The 21,653-nt window shown below is 49.8% G+C and overlaps 8 protein-coding genes across 8 annotated transcripts; 4 read left to right on the forward strand and 4 right to left on the reverse strand.

Annotated features, from left to right (window-relative positions):
• Window positions 1-1,099: 1,099 nt before the first annotated feature.
• Window positions 1,100-4,380, forward strand: FVEG_11746 (hypothetical protein; the record flags this gene model as incomplete). The annotated part of the gene is made up of 11 exons (XM_018901066.1): window positions 1,100-1,208; window positions 1,286-1,453; window positions 1,522-1,673; window positions 1,738-2,096; window positions 2,153-2,313; window positions 2,370-2,627; window positions 2,690-2,798; window positions 2,860-3,240; window positions 3,295-3,418; window positions 3,542-3,778; window positions 3,861-4,380. 11 exons carry the CDS (start codon window positions 1,100-1,102, stop codon window positions 4,266-4,268), a joined length of 2,466 nt encoding a protein of 821 aa, XP_018759474.1. The 3' UTR covers window positions 4,269-4,380.
• Window positions 4,381-4,954: 574 nt separating this feature from the next.
• FVEG_11747 (hypothetical protein) lies at window positions 4,955-5,994 on the reverse strand (the record flags this gene model as incomplete). The annotated part of the gene is made up of 3 exons (XM_018901067.1): window positions 4,955-5,084; window positions 5,153-5,405; window positions 5,454-5,994. The coding sequence occupies 3 exons, from the start codon at window positions 5,992-5,994 to the stop codon at window positions 4,955-4,957; spliced, it is 924 nt and encodes a 307-aa protein (XP_018759475.1).
• A 294-nt stretch (window positions 5,995-6,288) lies between these two features.
• Window positions 6,289-9,449, forward strand: FVEG_11748 (hypothetical protein; the record flags this gene model as incomplete). Its single annotated transcript, XM_018901068.1, has 4 exons — window positions 6,289-7,322; window positions 7,403-8,018; window positions 8,083-8,685; window positions 9,246-9,449. 4 exons carry the CDS (start codon window positions 6,289-6,291, stop codon window positions 9,447-9,449), a joined length of 2,457 nt encoding a protein of 818 aa, XP_018759476.1.
• Window positions 9,450-9,973: 524 nt separating this feature from the next.
• FVEG_11749 (beta-glucosidase) lies at window positions 9,974-12,824 on the reverse strand (the record flags this gene model as incomplete). Its single annotated transcript, XM_018901069.1, has 6 exons — window positions 9,974-10,717; window positions 10,812-11,418; window positions 11,482-11,978; window positions 12,049-12,113; window positions 12,170-12,484; window positions 12,566-12,824. The coding sequence occupies 6 exons, from the start codon at window positions 12,822-12,824 to the stop codon at window positions 9,974-9,976; spliced, it is 2,487 nt and encodes an 828-aa protein (XP_018759477.1).
• A 1,083-nt stretch (window positions 12,825-13,907) lies between these two features.
• FVEG_11750 (hypothetical protein) lies at window positions 13,908-14,993 on the reverse strand (the record flags this gene model as incomplete). The annotated part of the gene is made up of 1 exon (XM_018901070.1): window positions 13,908-14,993. The coding sequence occupies one exon, from the start codon at window positions 14,991-14,993 to the stop codon at window positions 13,908-13,910; it is 1,086 nt and encodes a 361-aa protein (XP_018759478.1).
• Window positions 14,994-15,490: 497 nt separating this feature from the next.
• On the forward strand, window positions 15,491-17,183 carry FVEG_11751 (hypothetical protein; the record flags this gene model as incomplete). Its single annotated transcript, XM_018901071.1, has 4 exons — window positions 15,491-15,783; window positions 15,835-16,240; window positions 16,292-16,943; window positions 17,002-17,183. The coding sequence occupies 4 exons, from the start codon at window positions 15,491-15,493 to the stop codon at window positions 17,181-17,183; spliced, it is 1,533 nt and encodes a 510-aa protein (XP_018759479.1).
• Window positions 17,184-17,479: 296 nt separating this feature from the next.
• FVEG_11752 (hypothetical protein) lies at window positions 17,480-19,036 on the reverse strand (the record flags this gene model as incomplete). The annotated part of the gene is made up of 2 exons (XM_018901072.1): window positions 17,480-18,306; window positions 18,364-19,036. 2 exons carry the CDS (start codon window positions 19,034-19,036, stop codon window positions 17,480-17,482), a joined length of 1,500 nt encoding a protein of 499 aa, XP_018759480.1.
• Window positions 19,037-19,665: 629 nt separating this feature from the next.
• Window positions 19,666-21,418, forward strand: FVEG_11753 (hypothetical protein; the record flags this gene model as incomplete). Its single annotated transcript, XM_018901073.1, has 4 exons — window positions 19,666-19,766; window positions 19,818-19,845; window positions 19,902-20,020; window positions 20,086-21,418. 4 exons carry the CDS (start codon window positions 19,666-19,668, stop codon window positions 21,416-21,418), a joined length of 1,581 nt encoding a protein of 526 aa, XP_018759481.1.
• Window positions 21,419-21,653: the final 235 nt, after the last annotated feature.

Genomic DNA, 21,653 nt, shown 5'->3' on the forward strand with positions numbered 1-21,653 from the left:
CACCCGGCGGTGAATGTACAGATGCGGAGGGCGGTATTATAGACTCTGGTGCTGTAGTAGATCCAACTGCGCCGTCTGGGTATTTACAAACAGCTCTGCGGCTCAGACATGCCCGGCATGTCGGGTGTTCCTCAGTACACTGACAAGGGGGGGAAAAGCTTGTTTCAGCCTGGGCCTGGCAAAGAGAAAAGGAATTCGGAGACAAAACAAGCTTACCTTTACTCGACGTTTTCTGCAAGTGAAGCAGCCATTCCTTGACTTGAGGTGCGGCCTCCGCGTCCGAGGTCTTATTGGTGATGGCCCCATGATTGATGCCTTGCAGACAGAACAGTAAGCAGTAAGCAGTCAGCAGGGATGGGTGCCGAAACTCTAAACATCGTATGAAAAAGAACGAAGAATGGGATCAAAAAGCGGTTTACAACGAAGACAAGACTGGAAGAAATCGTGTTGCTCAGCCTTGGCTGGCAAAAAGGAGTTTGGCAGATCACTTGGTGGGACAGTCTTGGAGAGTTTGATTGCTTTGGGCTCCATACCTCGTTCAGCCTCGTTTATTTCGTTTATTCGTTTAACGTCCCCACAGCTGATATGCCCTAGTGTCTGATCGCCGGTATCCCCGCCACCTTGATGTTTCGGCATTTACGCCCTCGATGGGTATCCTATCCAGCTAGGTTGAAAGACATTAGACGCTGGGTCTGGGATTAACCGCCACTGCCCATGATGATCGTTCAGTCAGGTCGTCACCCTATTCACTCCAGAATTGAAGATTAGTCAATATGTAAGGAAAAACGTAACATTTTCGCCAATCACATGCCTATATTGCGTCTTGGGTGACGGAAAGTCCCTTATTACTCGACTTGCGGCATTCGTCGTTCTCGTTCCCATCGTCAGTACTCCTAACCGAGTCAGTGCTTACTAGACCCATACTAGTACGTTTTACTGGAATGCCCGACTCCATTGATAAAACCGAGCCGCCTCCAACTCCAACTGGCTAGCTAACCACAGCCCAAAAACACAAAATCATCAGACGTCACCGCTGCCTCCGCCAGTCGTCTGCTCTTGCAATAATCCCCCCCACTACCAGACCATCCGCGGTTGCGCAATGTCTGTAAAGGCAACAGACAATGCGCCGCAGAGGGCCTCAGACGAAGATGGCGCCCTTCTCATCAAAGGCCATGGCACTCACCTGGATACCGCAGCAGCTTTGAACGGTGAGTCTCGAGGATCAACGGCCCAACAACTTCAAACCGAGAGATGACGGCCATTAACACGATTGTCTGCTCAACAGATGAGGCCCGTGTCGACTTGACCTTTGACGGCAAAAGCTCCCTGCAGCATGTCCTGCACAACGTGATGCCACCCGAGTCTTACGCGAGCAACGCCGCGATACGTCTCCATCTCGGCGCGCGGGCGCCTTGTGCGCTGAATATTGTCCTGCAGATTGTTGGCAGCCGAGGTGACACCAAGCTCCGTCCAGATTCGTGTCTGCATTGGTGTAGCTAACCACCTTCTCCCAACACGCAGGTGACGTCCAGCCCTTTATTGCGCTCGGTACGGAACTGCAAAAGCACGGGCATCGCGTCCGCATTGCTACCCACGACGTCTTTGCCGACTTTGTGCGACAGTCCAACCTCGAATTCTACCCCACAGGCGGAGACCCTTCGGACCTCATGGCAGTAAGTCTGGCACCCACATCAAGGGGCCTTTGCCACTGTGGCGTATCTAATACCGCGAATAAAGTATATGGTCAAGAACCCCAGCCTGGTCCCCTCTGTATCTTCGCTTATGGCTGGCGACATCAGCCGCAAGCAGGATATGGTTGAGGAGATGCTAGGCGAGTTCTGGCTGTCATGTATCGAACCTGATCCCATCTTAGGAGCCCCTTTCATCGCCGAGGCCATCATCGCAAACCCCCCAAGCTTTGCGCATATCCACCTGGCAGAGGCTTTAGGTATTCCAGTGCATCTCATGTTCACTATGCCCTACAGTCCCACCCGAGCCTTTCCGCATCCGTTAGCGAATATCAAGCAGTCAAACCTCGATCCGAAGCTTACAAATTACTTGTCGTATGGAATGGTGGAGACGCTGACATGGCAGGGGCAAGTATTCTATCCAAGACAAGCATTCCAGGACTATATACTGAACTACATCGTAGTCTCGGGGACATCATCAACGACTGGAGGAGGAAAACACTGAACCTGGACCCCGTCTCGTCTGCCGACGCACCCAGCCTTCTCAGCACCCACAAGATACCATATACGTACTGCTGGTCTCCTGCCTTGGTACCGAAGCCTCCAGACTGGCCTCCTCACATCGGTAAGTCCTTGGATCAGTATTATCATACAAGTTGAGGATTAATAGACTGGTCCTAGATGTCTGTGGCTTCTTCTTCCGGGAGGAACCGCAATACACGCCGCCCGATCATATTGCCCAATTCCTTCAGGCAGGGCCAACCCCTATTTATATCGGCTTCGGAAGTATCGTCATGGATGATTCCGCAAGGATGACCGATCTGATATTGACGGCGTTACAAAGGTCCGGCGCCCGCGCCATTATCTCCAGGGGATGGGCCAAACTTGGTGAAGGCCGCAGCGCTGAAAATGCCATATTTATTGATGACTGTCCTCATGGTAAGCTGACCGACGGCTATAATATCTGATAACGGCCTTTGCTGAAGTATTCTTACATCTAGAATGGCTATTCAAAAACGTTGCGGGCGTGATACATCATGGCGGAGCTGGGACGACAGCATGCGGGCTGCTCAACGCCTGCCCTACCTTCATCGTCCCTTTCTTTGGAGAGTAAGCACACACATCCAACCAACCCTCTCCTCAAGGCGCGACATGATTAACGAGTACCTAGTCAGCCATTTTGGGGATCGATGGTAGCCAAAGCCGGAGCTGGCCCATTCCCGATCCGTCACAAAGAGCTCGACATCGACAACCTCACCAAGGCTATCGAGACGCTGCTTGCACCTACCACAAAGACGGCAGCACTCCGCATATCGGAAACCATGCGAACCGAGAACGGGGTCGCGCAAGCCGTGCAGTCGTTCCACCACCATCTCCCGCGGGACACGCTCACGTGCGACTTGTTGCCCGGCGAGGCAGCCGCCTGGACATATGATGCCAAGCGATTGGACAAGAAAGACAGGAAGAGATTTAAGAATGGGCTGAGGCTGTCTCCTAGAGCCCTGAGCGTCCTCAGTAACCGCCAAAAGATCGACTTGACTAAGATGCAACTGTTAGTGACAATTCCCGCATGCTCGGCGACCTGGCTTACCAACGCACGGCGTAGGAATCATCCCAAGCCGCTAGACATCGAAAACCGCCGATGGGATCCATTGACCGCAACATCGTCAGCCCTCCTAGGATCGCTCGTCGAATTCTCCAAAGGCTTCGGAAGCTTGGTGTCCGCTCCCGTCATCAAGGTCCGGCATGAGACTGCGAACCGGGAGAAGAGACACGCCGCAAGAGCAGCCCTCAAAGCTGATTCCCGGAGCAGATCGCCCGCAAGCTCCACAACAGCCATGGACTCCCAAGAGAGGAGCGCAGCAGATTTTTCGAAAGGAGACCGAGATGTATCTACGTCGTCCAGCGCCGGGAAATCCGCCGGAAAGGGTATCTCCAAGATGACCTCGAGCGTTCTCAAAGGGTCACTAGTTGACGTGCCCCTCGCTCTCACCGAGGGCCTACATAACCTGCCCGAACTATACGGCGAAAAGGTCCGGAAGCACGACAAGGTGACAGACTGGAAAAGCGGCACCGCTGAAGCTGGTAAGGTATTTACTCCCAGAGCAGTCCCTCTCTATGTATTTCCAAAATTGTAGCGACTATATAAAGAGCAGTGGTAACATGCTATAGAACTTTGCGTACAACTTCCTCGACGCCTCGTGGTGGCTGTTCAAGCAGCCCGCCGTCGGCGCAGTCAAGGGAGGCCCCGTGGGACTGGTCACGGGTCTCGGCAAGGCAGGCTTCGGGCTGATTGCCAAACCCGGAAGCGGTAAGTCTCTCAACATTCTGTACCGCTTGTTTGGACCAGGCGGTTTCGAATCTTTGCTGATGGGTTTGGTCTTGACTCGGTTAGCCATGTTTGGCCTTCTTGCATACCCTGCACTAGGCATTTACAAGAGTATTGTAGGAAGTCTTTCAAAGACCGAGAAGAAGGTCCTAGAGGCGCGGCTTGCACACGACGAGTACTTTGCCAAGATGGACCCAATCGGGGAGCAGGAAATTCAAGTAGTTTTGAGCTCATTTGGGGGCGGAAAGTAGTATGGACCTAGTATGGTTATGTGTAGGATAGCTGATGATATAGAACATGGCAATGCCTGATGGAATGGCGAGTCTGGGATTGTTTCATTAATGGTATTTTTTTTGTCTTGAATGTCCATGGTGTTTTACTGAAACATGATGTCTCCTTGATAAAAAGTACTAAAAGAAGGAATAGATGCACTCGCTCATCTCGTCTATCGTCAGCTGGTGATGCTCCACAAGAGACCAATTGACTTGAGAGAGGTTAGTGCTAGGTAATTAAATAGATTGATCGGAAGGTTCCAGGCAGTGTTTCGAAGGAAAGCTTCATCTTCCAGCACATAATCCCCTCTTTTCGCATTGAATATTACTTGAAGAATAGACCAAATAAAAGGACCGTGGGGTTAAATTCAACGGGGGCAATTTCGTTGCCCATGATGATAGCCTGTCAGTGGCGGGGTATTGGAGTTTAATATACAGGACAGATGTTTATTATAGCTATCTTAGCATAGAAGCAACCCTAGCACCAGGAAGTCACCCGATTTAGGCTTGGGCACCGGACCGGCACTATCACTGTACCCACGTATAACCTCCAATTTACCTAAGCCATTATGGCAGCACTCTGTGGACCCAGCTCAAGCCAACTCTTGACGATATTTAGTGCCATTTAAACCTGCGCGATCACAACGGGTATTATGGTGAGGGAACTATGGTTGAGCTGGAATGGCTTTGGAGTTAGCCTCGAGGATGACATGCTGGGTCGCTGTCGTCGACTTATGGAATTGCCAAGGTTTAGTCTTGTGTTCGAAAAGCTCATCAAGCTCAGCAGCGGAGCGTCTATCACAAAAGATCAGGTTAGTGAACTCACAGAACGAATGACTTTGCACCATTGCACAGCAACATACCCAGACGTTTCGGGGATCAAAAACCACATGACGATTGTGAAAGGCAATCCAACGCCTGCAAAGAACCAGCCGGTCTTAAGGCCCCAATTCCATTCATTTGCGTTTGTCATGTAGGGAACCAAGACCCCCATCACCGTACCGACGGCAGCAGTACTTCCGGCCGCAAAACCAGCCGTGTAAGGTCGAAGGTGTTGCGAGGAGATTTCGCCGATGAAGCCCCAACCTGTAGCGGCGTTGGCCATAAGCCCGATATCTTGTAAAGTTAACAGAATTCTGGGAGGTGTTCATATGGTCTACTTACTCCAGAAACAGGCAAACAGTACTGTTACATAGTTTGTTGCCCCTGTATGTTTCACCACGCCTAGGATCCCGATGACGACAGTGCAAAGCCAGCAGATGGTTGTACCCCAACAGGACAAGCCACGACGACCAGTATAATCAGCAAGATAGATGACAACAACACTAGCCACAATGTTGATGCCAGAGGTTATACATGTGACCACGAAAGGGTCGGGGATGCCAGCCTGTTGCCAAAAGTAGGTGCCGAATCCAAAGAACACGCCAAGGCCGAGGAACTGCTGTGTCATCAATGTCCAGCAGGAAATCAGCGTGCGAAGTCCGTCTCTTCCCTTGAAGATGGCCCACCATTTTTCGCTGCGTTGCTCTGCTGCAACCTCGCGCTCTTTTTCCAGGTTGAGGACAATAAGGCTATATTGATGCTCAATGTCGAATCCTTTAACACCTCGATATAAAGTTCCGAGTGACTTTTTAGCCTGCTGAGTCTTGCCTGTGGATGCAAGCCACGCAGGAGACTTAGGCAAGAAGATGTATATTAAAAGCATTAAGCCCACCTGTGACTATTGTGTATATAATGCGGTCCTATAGTCCTTTGGGTCTTGCTTGTGGAGGACCTGCAGGGCGACGGGGGCAAAGAACTGACCTGTGATCCACCAAAAGCTGTAGCATATGAGGAATGTGCCACGAACCCGCGTCGGGGCTACCTCGGAGATGTAAGCAGATTGGAGGCAACTAACGCCAATGCCTGTGAGGATCTTGGCGACGAGCCAGAGCTGCCATTTTCTAGCAACAATCTCGACGACGACGGCGAGGGCGATTATTATGGAGTACATGAGGTCATGCCCAGGATCTCATGGCAGCTTTCTCATGCCCCTCAAAACTTCCGGCAGGCAGAATACGAGATCGAGACTGTGGTAAAGAAGCATGGGAAACCTGAACTGCTTGAGACTACACGCCGTGTGTCCAGCGAGATGCAGCTCGTCCCGTGGCAAAGTCCTCAGGCTTTGGAGTCCAGAGATCGTTGCTCGGTGCGAGTCCGGGTCCGAGGAGAGAAGGAAACCTCATTATGCGAATGGAGCGAGTCGGTGTCTCTAGAAGTCGGGCTGCTCGAGCCAGGCGACTGGAAGTCTGACTTTATCAGCGGCCCCTGGCCCGATGCTGACCCCAAAACTCCCCAACCAGAGGACCTCTTCAGAACGACTTTTCTCACCAAAAGAACGGTGTCGACTGCACGGCTTTACATCACAGCACAAGGCGTTTACGAGGCGGAAATCAACGGTGTCAGGGTAGAGGATTATTTCCTTGCACCGGGCTGGAATGAATACGACCATAAACTTCAATACCAAACATACGATGTCACGAAGCTTGTCGTCGAGGGGCCCAGCATCAATTGTATTGGAATTTGCGTCGCTGAGGGATGGTTCAAAGGCAGGCTGGGGTGGGGTGGAGGTCGACGAAACATCTGGGGTCAACAAACAGCTGTTCTCGCCCAGCTTGAGCTACGCTACGATGATGGGGCAAGCCAGACTGTCTGCACAGATGAGACTTGGCTGGTAGCCCATGGCCCCATCCTGAAGGCTGAGCTATATGATGGAGAAGTCTTCGATGCCACTGCTGAGATCAAGGACTGGACAAAGCCATCCTTCGCTTCGGACTCGGCAAGCTGGACCAAAGCTCGAGTGGTAGCTTGTGCCATGAAATGTCGCCTTCAGTCGGGTACGAAAGAACCAACGCGACGCCTCTTAATCTTGACACCAAGAAGCATGATAAAGACACCTGGAGGGAAGCTCATTCTTGACTTTGGTCAGAACCTGGTTGGCTATTTGAGAATACGCAACATCCAAACCACCCGCGGTACACATCTTGTCCTCAAGTATGCCGAGGTCTTGGAGCAAGGCGAGCTAGGCACTTGACCGCTTCGCGACTGTCGAGCCCAAGACACTTATATCGCAGCGGAAAAGGCATCGAGTCGTACGAGCCCCGGTTCACCTTCCATGGCTTTCGCTACGCCCGGATCGATGCGTCAACCCCACTCATTGGATTTGACCCGTTGCGCGACGTGAGTGCCATTGTATGTCATACGGACATGCAAGAGGTGGGACATTTCAGCTGCTCAGACCAGAGGCTCAACAAGCTATACCAGAACACCAAGTGGAGCATCAGAGGTAATTTCTTATCCATACCTACAGATTGCCCTCGACGCGATGAGCGCCTTGGTTGGGCTGGCGACCTTGCTGTATTCGCTTCTACGGCTACATTGTTCTATGATTGCTTCGGCATTCTGCAGGACTGGCTAGATGATCTTGCCTTCGGACAGAGAGTGCAAGGGGGCGTTCCACCAATGATGGTACCTAACGTGATTCCACACGTCGATGAGAACAATAGCCCGTGGCCAGCGGCCATCTGGAGAGATGTAACGATTCTCGCTCCTCAAGCACTCTTCGAGGAGACAAACGACAAACGAATTCTCGAGCGACAGTATGAGTCTATGACCTCTTACTTAGCTATTATACCTCTCGGTGGGGGAAAACATGCATATCTTTGGGATCCTCGACGATTTCAGTTCGGTGTAAGTATCGATGCTCCTTTCAGAAACCCGGTAGGCCACTCAAATACTGACTGTCCTCACTCAGGACTGGCTAGATCCCAACGCGCCTCCCGAACATCCCCAAAAGGCCTTGACTGAGCCTGCACTAGTCGCCAACGCCTTTCTCATCAAATCGCTCGAGCTCGTCTCCAACATTGCGGCATCACTCGGCCACTCTCAAGACCAGTCCAAATACGAAAGCTGGTGTAGACAGGCACGCCATGCCTTTGCGGAAAACTTCATCGTATCTGATGGTCGTCTAGTCTCTGACACACAAACAGCATACGCTCTCGGTATATGTTTCAAGCTATTCAGGTCCGCAGATGAGACCCAGAGGGGTGGACAGAGGCTTTCTCAGATTGTTGCCGACAGCTCGTACACGATTGGAACAGGGTTTGCTGGCACGCCCTACGTGTGCGAGGCTTTAATGCAAACAGGTTATGCAGGAGCAGCATACACTATGTTATATAACGCACAGTGTCCGTCCTGGCTATATCCCATTATAATGGGTACTACAACAATATGGGAGCAGTGGGATAGCATAAGACCAGATAGCTTTATCAATTCAGGCGAGATAACTTCTTTTAATCACTACGCGTTCGGTTCGATATCCAAATTCCTTGTAGAGCGCGTCGCTGGTTTGGTCCGCGTCAGTCCTGGCTGGAAGCGGGCAAGGGTCCAACCGATTCTTTGTCCAGGAATCACCACAGCGTCAGCGTCCCACTCGACAGGTTACGGCACGGTTTCTTGCAGGTGGTCTCTTACTATTACAGAAGATATGGTAGAGTTGACTATCGAGGTGTCGTCCCGCTAACAACAACCATGGAGGTCATTCTGCCGGGGTCTACAGCCATTCTAGAGGTGTTGGAGTCTGGAATTTCGAGATTTACTAAGTCATTACCGTATAAGGACTATGAGGAAGCTATGGAGATATTTAGATAAGGAGTAATGCAGCCTGTAGACAATATCTAGATCTTCCAAACCAAAGCAGGCACTTCTGGTCTCATATCCGTGAAACGTGTGATTAGCTGATTGCCAAGATTTTATAAAATATTTTGATGTGTCTTGGATTGATCATGTTACGTTACTTCATTATGGGGAGTGGACTTGAACGAATGCAAGGTCCGGCGAAGAGAATACAATGGCATGGTCACAAACCCCTAATTTAGACTAGTAAGCATCGGAGATTTGCCCCCCTGACTTTGTGAGTCATTGGCATGGTTCTATTTGCGGGGTAGAACCGAGAAGAACGAGAAGAACGAGAAGAACGAGAAGAACGAGAAGAACGAGAAGAACGAGAAGAACGAGAAGAACGAGAAGAACGAGAAGAACGAGAAGAACGAGAAGAACGAGAAGAACGAGAAGAACGAGAAGAACGAGAAGAACGAGAAGAACGAACGGGCGGTTCGGTAATTGCCGACAGTTTGGAGGCTAGTACCTTACTACTAGAGACCTGGAGACATGGTTTAGGTCGGACAAAGTGCTAAGCTATGACCTGGCCCAGGGCCTAGCCACTGCAATTCTCCTGAAGCTGTCGATATATCAGGCTTAAAGCAAGTTAACGGCTAGACAGAGCGCATTATTTACATACCGGGCAGGCTCAATGGCTCAATTTTCCGAGACGATCTAAACTCCTGAAGGTAAGTCTAATGTCTTGGCGGAAGGTGAAGGTCGTTGACATAAGACTATGAGCATTAACTTGGGTGGTGTTGTGATATGTCTTGAGACATCATAAGCTTTCAATCAGTGCTACATTTTCACTATGCTAAGGGATAGAGAATAGAAATAATCCAGTAGCGTAAAAGAATTGTATAAAGTGTTAAGTATATAAAATTACATAAGGATTGAACAAAAAAGGTCAGTAGCCTAGTCAATGCTTCGATCCAAGTATCCATCTCCATCTGCTAGCCATAGAAGCTTCCAGTCACGACTATCAATCAGAGAACCAGTGTGTCCCTGAGCGGTAAGTCGCGACTGCTTGCCCCGACATAAAAATTGTATCCTCCCTTACGCAAAACCCAGTTCTGTTCCTTAACGTCCCATGTACTAAGGTCTCTGCGTGTGAGCGAGAAAGTCACCTTTTTGACCTGTCTAGGCTTCAAGAGGATCTTGTCGAACCCACGCAGCTGTCTCGTGGGTGCTTCCGGAATGCCGAGATAAAGCTGAGGAACTGCTGATGCGGAAACGGCGCCGGTGTTCCTGACGTCCACAGAAACGGTGGCGATAGTGTCCCAGAGCGACGTCTGTCCTCCTTCAGCTACCTGTCCTGGTGGAGGGAGGACTGACGCATTAGCCCCTGCGGAAGTGAGTTCCAAGTGCAGCGCGGAGAATCTGAAGGTAGTGTAGGAGAGGCCGAAGCCGAATTCGTATCTGGGGGTGATGTTGAGCGCGTCAAAGCGACGATAGTCAATGTAGACCCCCTCAGTGAAGTTGGCCGACGTATAATAGTTTGACGCATTGTCGGCTTTCACAGGCATCAACAACTCGCCGTAGTCAGACTCGTTTTTAGCTACTGTGTAAGGTAGCCGACCAGAGGGTGACTGGTCCCCGTAAATGATCTCGACAAGTGACTTGCCTGCATCTTGGCCGGGCAGGTGTGCAAAGAGAACCGCTGTGACGTTTGGGTGGTCAATCCACTGGTCTACCAACCTGACGCCAGCGTTGTGGATGGACACTATAGTCTGTGCCAGTGACGCTGATTAGCTGCATGGACAAGACCAGGACATGCAGTCACTCAGGTAAAATATTTATGCATGAACAATAGGGCAGACTTACATTGGGGCACTTTGAAGCAACGTTCTTGACCAGTTCGTCTGACCAAGGATCGACCAAGGTAGACCTATCGCTACCCTCGGTACTGAACTCGTTAATGAAAACAATACAGGCATCGGAGCCGGCGTTGGCGTAGACAGGATCCCGCGACTCAAAATCCCAGTACAAAAATGTACCATCCCGCATCACGCGCTGTTGAAAGGCGCTGTATGGAGAATCGATGTATGCGGGTGTGATGGAAGCACTGCCACCACCAGTGACAAGCGTGCCACGATGGGCGCCGCCTGGAACCTGGCCGACGCCAATGGTAAGGCCAAGCATTTCCCCATCGGTGACGTTGACGCTCTGGAATCCAAAATCCCAGTTGCTATACATACCTTCCCGGTTGTTGATCCGCGGTACATCGGCATCGTAGCCAAACAGGGACAGCATCTTTGGCTTCTTGAGCGGGAGGGTGTTGTTCTCGTTCTTGACCAACACAATGCCCTCGACAGCGCCCTGCAAGATAGTCTTGCGGGAATCGCGAGAGATGGAGCTGACGACCTTGTGTGGCTTGGAGACATCAATCGGCATTCCGGTTCCAGGTTCAAACTCGGCGTACTTGAACCAGCTAGCGACGATTCTGCTCCAGCGTTAGCTTGCAATTGGACGGCCCGCCAAAACTTGCGCTTACCGAGTGACCATATCATCCAGCCTACTCTCTTTCATCGTGCCATTTGCGATCGCCTCGGTAAGGTTGCCTCCCCACAACTCGTTGAAAGGCGTCGTAACGTCGGCGCCGGCGTTGGCGCTTGAGACTCCACTGTGCAGAGCTCCAGCGTCAGTTATGACAAAGCCTTGGAATCCGAGCTCGGTCTTCAGCAAGCCGTTCTGCGTATAGCTGTTCTGGCAGCCGTGAGAGCCATTGATTCTGTTGTAGGAGCACATGACTGATCCGACGCCGGCTTTGACTAGATCTTGGAAGGGCCAGAGATATAGTTCGTGCATGGTTCTATCATCGATATTCGCAGTGACTGAAGCGTTGCCCATGCCGAAGGTGCTGGGGTTACGGTTGGTTTCCTGTTCGTTGGCTATGAAGTGCTTGGCAGTTGCTATAACATTCTCTTGCATGCCTAGAACTGTTTGAGCACCCATGACACCACAGAGGTAAGGATCGACCGAGAAGGATTCCTAAGTTTCAGTTAGCTATAGAGCTCTATTCACGCCAGTCGAGATCGCCGGGATTTGCAGGTAATCTTACCCAGTTCCTGCCACCAACAACAGTGCGGCCGAGTGGACCAACTGTTGGTCCCAAAAGATTATTCACTATAGGCTAGGGTTAGTAACTGTGGTCATTTAACAATATGGGCCAAGATTGGTACCTCCTCGGCGCTTGGCTTCCAGGCCCATATGGCGGCCTCTTGCGTGTGCCAATCTCTTGTTCCATGCCGCAGCAACGGTAACGCCAGCTGGGTATCCGTTGACAGCCTCGACTCCATGAAGACCGCTGGGGCCGTCGTTGACGCATATGCCGGGGAATCCAAGGCGTGGGACTCCTGGAATCATGCCGTTGCATCCGTTAGGCGTAGTCGTCTGTCCAGATGTCACAGATACTTTCTCATCCATTGTCATCTGAGAAACTAGAGCCGATGCCTGATCATAAGCGTGGGACCAATTTCCCAGTCCCGTCCCAGGTGCTGATGAAGAAGACGTTCAATGGTTAGTTACATTCCCATCTGGGGAACTGGAAACTGATAAGGGAGGTGGTTTGAACTCACGAGTTGGATAGAATGGAGGGCTCCTCCCATAGCTCCAGGTGAGCTCTTGCGCTTCGATGACATCTGGCGAGGCGGGGACTTGTCCTGCAAGGGCTGTTCCATACATCTTCAGAATATAAGCCTGCTTTTCTGGAGATAGGGACTCGAGAAGTCTCTTTGTCCCAGGGTCCAAGGGTAAGTCATCGAGGCTTTGAGCGGTGGCTATGATGGCCAGCGAGACGACTGACAAAAGGAATCGAGATAAGGAAAGAATCAGCATCTTAGTGGTTATACTTCAGCTGCAAGAGGAATTGTAAAAATAAGCTTAGGATTTTTTCTAACACTTTAAGACATGTCATGCGATCTATTTAACTTGATCAAAATTGTCGTGCGTCGTCATGCCTCTTGGCCCCTCCTCGAACGCATTGATCGCTGATCAGCAGCCAAGCTGCCGAAAGTCGAACCGACATATAATAAAGGATGAAGAGTGGGATGAGAAAGTGAGTGATTTAGAACGAGAAGACTGAAAGAAATCGAGTTGCTAGGAGTGTTGCAAGGCAGTTTAGGAGCACCACCACTCATATTCAAGTCCTGGGCTCCTGACCTCGTTATTGCTCGTTCACTTCGTTTACCTCGTATAAGTTCCTTACGGCTCATCTTCACTAATCCCGTTTAGTGTCTGTAGTATCTAATTGCCGGTAATCCCAACAACTGAGATTTCTCCAATACGACGTAAATAGGTACTAAGTGGAACAAAGTTGGCGATTGGGTCTGTGAGATAACTGTCAATGCCCATGGTGATGAATACAGCATTGGCCAGTCTCGTACTCATATTCTGAGTGAGGCCAAACCTGCGGAGCCAGTACTACTAGACCTAAAGTAGCATGTTTTACTGAACTGTCAGGCCTCCACGAACAGAGCCCTTAATATACCCTCTATCTATAAAGCTGAGCAACCTCCACAAAGCTAGCTGCAGCCCAGAAACATAAAAGTATAGGTAAATATTATCGGACGTCACCGTCGGCTCCTCCGTCTGTCCTCCCTCACTGAGATCCCCCACTCCCAAGGTTATCGACAGTTGCGCGATGTCTGTAAACGCAAGCGTCGCAGAAGGCCATTTCGCTCAGGTGACACTGAAAACGAGCCCTATGATGCAGTAGTCGGCCATTTTAAGTATCTCTGTAACAATGATAAGAGAGGTACGCGATTAGCTTACGTGCAGGTCGTAACCAATTGAGTGAATAACCTTGAAACGGAACAGAAGCCTAGATAATGGAGACTTGATCTTCTTCTATTTCCATGTGGGACCAATTATTTATTCATTCTTTTTATAGCTCTTACTGTCCTCTTTGTATAAAGTTTCTTATTGTAAGGTTGCTTCTGCGGTTTCCCCAGCCCAAGCTCTCTTCAGCAGCTCGAAAATCCATTTCTGCTCCAAAGGGCGTGGGTTAGGGTATTGGTTACTCGTGGCGATCTGAGCTGCTCTCTCAATGTCACTTTTTTTCATTCCCAAGTCCTTCAGTCCACGCGGCACTGGCAGTTTCTCCAGAAGTACCTTTAATCCTTTCAGCGCATCCCCATCGCTTCCTGGCAGGACCGCGGCTAGTTTGGCCATTTGTTCAGGAATACACGGCGCATTGTAAGACAAGGAATACGGAAGCATGACGGTGTGCGTTTCCGCGTGAGGGAGCCCGAATGATCCACCGAGCGTATGGCAGATCTTGTGATGAAGTCCCATCGATGAGTTGCCTAAGACTGTGCCGCAAAGCCAAGCGCCATAGAGAGCCTGCTCTCGAGGGGCGTTGGAGTCTGGAGTTTCGACGATCTGGGGTAACGCTTCAGCCAATGACTTTATTCCCTCAAGGGCTAGTATCGAAGTGATGGGGTTAGTATTCTGGGCATATAGTGCTTCCACTGCGTGCGCTATTGCGTTGATTCCAGATGTACTGCAGATAACAGGCGGTAGTGTCAAGGTGAGGTTCACATCGTAGATAACAACAGCAGGCAGGATCTTAGGGTCAGATCGAGTAGTTTTAATCCCATCTTGCGTCTCGCCGAGAATGGGAGTCATTTCAGAGCCCGAATAGGTCGTTGGAATGCTGATGTGAGGCACGCCTGAACGAATGGAGATGGCTTTTCCCAGTCCAACCACCGATCCTCCACCGATAGAAACAACACAGTCTGCTGATACAGGTCCAAGGAAGGCAGTTGCTTGTTCCGTTACAGATATTGGAGTGTGCGCTGTGGCGTGGGCGAACGTGCCAGCGACCTCGAGAGAAGCATCTTCGATAATAGCGGATAATTGGTCGGCGAGGTGGCGTTTACCTGGTGTGCAGAGGAGGAGCGGTCGGGAGACGTTGAGGCGCTTGATCTCGGCGGGGAGTTTTGTGATACTGCCGGAGCCAAAGATAACTCGGTTTGTCTGGACGTTGTACACGAAGTCTTTCATGTTGGGCTGGCACGAATCGCTTGAGTAACTTCCAGAGATTGTTAGGTCGAAATAGATTAAATTACCTTATTTAATTCTTTTATCACATATTCGGCCGGAAGATCCGGAAGAGTCGGAAAACTTGAGGTGTTGAGACCGGAAGGCGGAAGATTTGGACTTTAGCTCGAGGTTTTCCGAGATAACGCGGGTTCTTCCGGAGGCTAGACCAGGACTTCCCAACGCGGGGCCCCGCGTTATAGGGTGATCGACGACTACTGTACATCGGATCGTTCATCCCATCCTACCGGTATTGCCCTGCATCCGGGGATAGATCCGGTTACAACACCACCGGAGATACTGAACCGGGTTGGGGAGATTAAACATAAAGCATGGACGTCCCCTCTGTTGCAGATCCTCTTGAAGTCTGGGCAGGCCATTTGTAAGCACCGTTTGTTTCATTCAATCTTAATAACAGGCTATCCTGCAAGCCACTCACACTTGTATGAGTTCATGCCAGTATGGACGATATCAAACCGAAGCAGTCAATGGATGAAGGCGACGCTGCACTGTCCTCGGATCTCAAAGATTCGGAAGGCTATATAGCCCAAGTTGACACGGAACACCACGGTAACCTCAAGCTCGCTAAAGATGGCCATACCGTCTTGATTCCACAACCCTCTGACGATATTCGCGATCCTCTCAACTGGAGTCCTGTCAAGAAACACGTTATCCTCTTCATCATCAGTTTCGCAGCCTTTCTTCCCGATTATGGCAGTGCCGTCGGCGCTGTTACTCTCATCCCCCAGGCAACGTGAGTAAACACCTCTTTACCAGAGGGATCATTCTGTTGATACGACTTCAGGCAATGGAACATGAGCCAAGACACAGTTAATCACTCCCAAGTCGGTAATGTTTTCATGCTCGGCGCAGGCGGTATCTTTGTCGTTGCCCTCTCCGCATGGGCGGGCCGTCTCCCCGTTTTATTCTACTTCCTTGTCATCGCTTCAGCTACGGCTGCTTGGTGTGCTGCCGCTACGACATTTGAGTCGTTCATGGCTGCTCGAATCTTGAATGGCTTCTTCAGCACTGTCTCGCAAGGTGGAGGATTGATGTTCATCTTTGACATGTTTTATTTCCATGAGCGTGCTCGCAAGATTAATATTTGGGCTGCTTTCATCATCCTCTCTCCGTACATGGGTCCATTATTTACTGCCTTCATCATTAATACAGAGGCCTGGCCTATTGCGTTCTGGGTGTACTTTACTGAGGTATGATTGACGGGCCCGATGACTTTGGATTGAAAACTGACTGTACCATAGACCTCGCTCGTGCTCATCCTTACGGTCCTGTTTGTAGAGGAGACCTACTATGACCGTCGAATCCCTGCCGCCGATCAACCGCCCAGAGGATCACGTATCGGCAACCTGTTAGGCTATGCCCAGTATCAATCTCGCCACCTCCGTAACAGCTTCGGTCAAGCCTGCATGCGCCCAATCCGCGTCATCCTCAAACCAACCGTCTTCCTGTCCTCCTTTTACTACCTACTCACCTTTGCATGGGTCGTCGGTATCAACACAACCTTGTCAATCTTCCTTACACCACTATACAACTTTGGTCCTAAGCAGATCGGCTTCTTTTATTTCGCACCTGTTGTTGCCGCTATTCTGGGAGAAGTTGTCGGCCACTGGCTACACGATAGAATTGCCACGCAATTCATTAAAACGCACAATGGTCACTTTGAGCCCGAGATCAGATTGCGTGCGATTTGGTTCAGCACCCCGTTCATGCTGGCCGGTTTAGTCGGATTGGGCTTCGCTCTTGAAGAGGGGTACCACTACATGATTACAGCCTTGTTCTGGGGCCTGTATGTCTTTGGTATCATGGTTACTACAGTTGCTCTGAACGCATATAATCTCGACAGCTATCCAGAGGCATCGGGGGAGGTGTCTGCCTGGATCAACTTTGCGCGAAGTAAGTCAATATTCTACTACTCACAGAATAGATTCAGACTATTGCTGACACGACACAGCTACTGGAGGGTTTATCATCAGCTATTTTCAAGTCAAATGGGCCAACTCGGTCGGTGCTAGAGTCAGTTTTGGTACCCAGGCTGGTATTTGCGCTGCTGCGTTTCTTATCATTCTTGTGTTGCAGGTATTCGGAAAGAGAATGAGAGAGAAGAGTGGAAAGTTATCTTTCCCTACTGCATAAGAAACTTGCTTTCAATAATCCTATACAAGACTGATATTATGCCTATGTTTAGAACCTTTGAATTAATATAAAGTACCTTGATATCATTAAGAATCTGATTTGAACAGGAGCTTTCAGTAAAACATAGACCATACATGCCATGAAACAGCAACCCTCCACCGCCATTGCTTTCTCGTTTCCCTACCTCACTTCAATATATCTAGCGAACCTCATTGGGTAACCCAGGCCCCGAGATATGTGTCAGCAAGTCCCACAGACACTCTGTCCTCGTTTCATGTCCCGCCATCCCGCTTTGTTCATTTTCTCAGGTGTTCAATTATTCTCAAATCGTAGATAAAATATATTGCAACAGTGGCTATAGCCAGAGGCAAAGACACGGCGAAGTAGACCCAGAAGTGAGAGTGTCCAGGACTATAGGGCTCTGCCATGCTGAAAAGCGAGGAAGCGAGAGAGAGTGGTACAAAGACGAGCCCGACCAGGACAAGCACCCTTGCCCTTTTGGCCTCCTTATTTGACGCAATTGCTTCCTTGTTTGCAGTAGTTGCATGTACAAGACTGACCAACCCTGCGATTGAGGAGTTTACAGCCCTGCATTGCTGCAGCAAATCTTGGAATCGGCGATAGAGGGCCTCAAATTTGGGCCTTGGGTCTTTCCAGCTTTCATTTCCACTCACAATCCTAGGGTTTAACTGGCTTAGGCGGCCGATAACACGACTGAGTTTGTCGCAATTATCTATCAAGTTGATCTCGTCACAGTGGCCATTGTATCGATGGGCCTCTAAATCTGCTGGGGTCAATGTTTCTAGCATACTGTTGGCCATTCTATACTGAATATTTAAAACATCGATTTTGAGTACATCGTGTTGCTGAAGGAAGTGTTGCAGGACTATATTTTCGATAAAGAACGTCGGGGCACTGGGCTCTTCTAAGTTGAGGTAGCTAGAGTGGCGTTTCAAGTAATAGTGAAGATCATCAAACATCGAAGTCCTAGGTGGCCCGGTGAGGCATTCTATTTGATCCTCGAAAGCCAAGATGTCATTATATCCACTGGCTCGAGGCTGGAGAAATATTTCGTTCTCTTCTGGGCCAATTACCAAAGGCGGGGGATCGCAAAGTATGACGGCTGGGAGATGGTCATATCAATAAAGGGTGATATCATGCCAAGAAGTGTTTTACTAACCGTTCCAGCCTCCATTTGCTGACAACATCGAGGACCAAAAGCTGCACTTGCGATCAACGGTAAGTGACACGTAGTCTTCCTCCAGGACATTCTTAATTATAATTCTGCCAGTCTTTAAACAATTAGACTGGTAAGAACTGTTGTCGTCCGCATTTAACCAAAAGTTTTCAGGATACTCGAAGCAAATATAGTCCTGTGCACTAATGGCCAGGGCGATGTTATCGATGTTATGTCCTGTACTGGAAACGCTCTTCCACCAAAGATGATCGGTGAAAAGAATTGGATGGATCATGAGATGTCCGCCAAGGATGGAAATAAACTCAGGATTAAGGCCTTCCAAGATATATATAATTCGCCTCTTCGCGCTTTTCTTGGCTTTGTACTCCTGGAAGTGTTGGTCTAGTTCCCTTGGATCTGAGGTTTCCAAACACTCGTGGACGCTATTGCCTTGCACCTCCAGAGCCACAATGCGTGGGTTGTAGCAAGTCGGTGGCCAATCACTCTCGTTCGTTTCATCGCGGCTCCTCAAGTCAGGGCGACTTGCACAAAGCGAGCGGATTAGGTCGCGATACGGACCAGGGGCAGAGAGCCATGAGCCATCATTTTCTGATGTTGAGCGGCGAAGATAGCTAGAGGCCCGGGATGACCGGCGGGATGATGAAACACGAGACATAGTCAGAAAATGCAAATGTATCGAGCCAGGAGGTAAGATTTGAGGGTTGAGTAGTTTAAATTAGTTAATGGAGAGATGGCGATGATTGAATCAGTTTCTATGAACACCTCATTAGGCATGAACGCATGAATGTGGCGCATTTAGGCTAATACATTCAGTTTGCTCGATTGGATAATTCCTAGGAAATAAGTATCTTAACATTCTCTAAAGCTCTTCTTCAGAAATGATATCAATTCTTAAATTACATTCCATTTTCTTTCAACAATGTTAGACTACCCGTTGGCTCGAGCCGGGGGGGGCCAACTAAGCAAGCTCATACTTGCCTGTTCCCTCAACCACACTCAAGGATTTCGCTTAACAATTGGCCAATAACCAGCAGGGTAATCGGGGTTTTATTTATTCAGCGACGTCCAGCAACCATCCCCAGATTTTGAAATTGCGGGGTGTTAGCATGAATACCAACTCGATGCAGTTAGTGGATCTGCTTCGGCACTTTGGTGCGGAATTGACGATCCACCTTGAGCAAAAAAGAATGGAGCTCGCTCGGACGGTCGTGCTGTTGAGCAAACTTGGACCTTGAATCCCGCATTTCCCGGTCTATTTTTGAGGGGTTCAACGAAAATCGAAAAATGTCTACGACTTCGACGACCAAGAAATCTAGCAAGAGAATGTCTACGACTTCGACGACCAAGAAATCTAGCAAGAGGGATGAGTATACCTCTCATGCTTGGTAAGTGATTTATGTGCTTAGACTGAGTTTAGCTGACCAGGATCGATGCAGCACAGAGTGCCAGCGACGCAAGGTCAAAGTTAGTCACATCCTCTCAGTCGGTATGATTACTTCAGTGCTGATGCTACATCGCAGTGTTCTGGACAATCCCCATGCCACAACTGTCTCGGTAGAGGTGCTGAATGTAGTTATCAAGATCCATCAAATGGATCTAGCAAGAGGAAGCGAAAGAGAGCGTCATCAAATCCAAATAAGTATGATAGCACCATTGCGCATATGATTTCATCTTTGGTGCCTATAACTGACAACCATCAAGAAGACGCGCAGTTCTCTCGTCGATTGTGCCCACCTCTGCGTCAGAGGAGACAGCACTTCTCAAGGAGCAGCTCCAACGACTGCAACAAGGCCTGGATACCTTGATGATGCGGCAATCGCTTAGCTTCGACTTTCTCAGTTCGCACAACACTCCGCCACAGACGGGTATCTTGACACTTCCACCAGATGAACCATTGAATCAATCTATCGAGGTATTTGAACCGCGGAGTGCAGCAGACAATCTTGGAGAAGAATCACCGAGCTCTTGTCAAGATGAGGTCACCTATGCCGAGACTGACACCTTTGTCCCCGGGAACAAATGGCTGAACCGATTCGCTGTTGCTTCGCAGATTTGTGATCTACGCTCTAGTGTCGGCGCAGATCCTGTTCTCCCAAATACAGCTCCCGCCAAGACCTTTACCGTTGTGCTCCCTTGCCCTAGGGACCTGACGCAGGCAATTAAAATAGGCCTGGCTGAGATCGACTGCTTATTTCCTTCCATCCATAGGACGAGGCTGGTAGAAACAATTTCACGAACCTTGGAGGCGCTGTGCTACTCTTCTACTACCCAGTCTATCGTCGTGACGGAACAGCATCACTTGATTATATCAATTCTTCTCGTCATCACTGCAGCTGCACAGCTCCTTGACGAAAAAGCCGCTCTCGATATGTATCCAGACAAGGCGTGGCCTGGCTCAGAAGCTTATTGGCAGAGTAGGAAGCTCGTTCAGCACTTTGAAGGAGGCAGTGAGCTGCAGACACATTGTGTCGTCTATCACTGCATTTCCGCGGCGTATCTCCTAGCAGCAGAGAGGTTACGTCTTGCCTCGACACACGTACTTAATGGGCTTCATTCCGCTGTCAGTTTGGGGTTAGGCCAAAGCCACAGATTTCCGACATCGTCAGAGGACGTTGTAGATACCCTGGCATTATGGGTTCATCTCGATTTCCTGGACAAGCGCATCACTCAGAAATGTGGCATTCCATACTTTGTTGGAAACAGTCTGGGGCATGTGGACTTTGAACACGAGACCAGTCCTCACATCAACATGAAGGACAAGGCGTACCTGAAGACCATTTTCAGTCATGCTAGGCTTTGGGCATCGATATGGGATGGGTTTCTGGCTCCCAATGCCCCGTTGGCGAGCGATTGGGTTGAGATCCAAGCATTTGATGCCAAGCTCCTAGCTTTTAGGGAGCAATACCCCGACATTCTACCATGGATCGGGGAGTCAGTGGACGGCGCCAGTTTCAAATCTCCTTCTGAGACAGAAGATCGACGGCGTCTTCTTGTTTTCCTGGTAAGTCTCGAAATGGAAGCTGCACGTGATGAGTAACGCAGCACTAATCAAGCACACTCTAGAGATATCAATCTCTCAGACTGAGTATCCGCCAAAAGACGCTGAGTCCACCAGAGACGAATGCCAGAAGGGCAGCGTCTTGCTTAAGCATTTCCATCGAGTCCCTGGATGCAATGGGGCATTACCTAGACAACTGGGGCGCAAACCCGCGTGGTGGCTATATACTAACGTCTTCTCTGGTCGAGTCGATATACTACATCACCCTCGGACA

This window comes from Fusarium verticillioides, chromosome 7, assembly GCF_000149555.1.
Source record: "Fusarium verticillioides 7600 chromosome 7, whole genome shotgun sequence".
Classification (NCBI taxonomy): domain Eukaryota; kingdom Fungi; phylum Ascomycota; class Sordariomycetes; order Hypocreales; family Nectriaceae; genus Fusarium; species Fusarium verticillioides.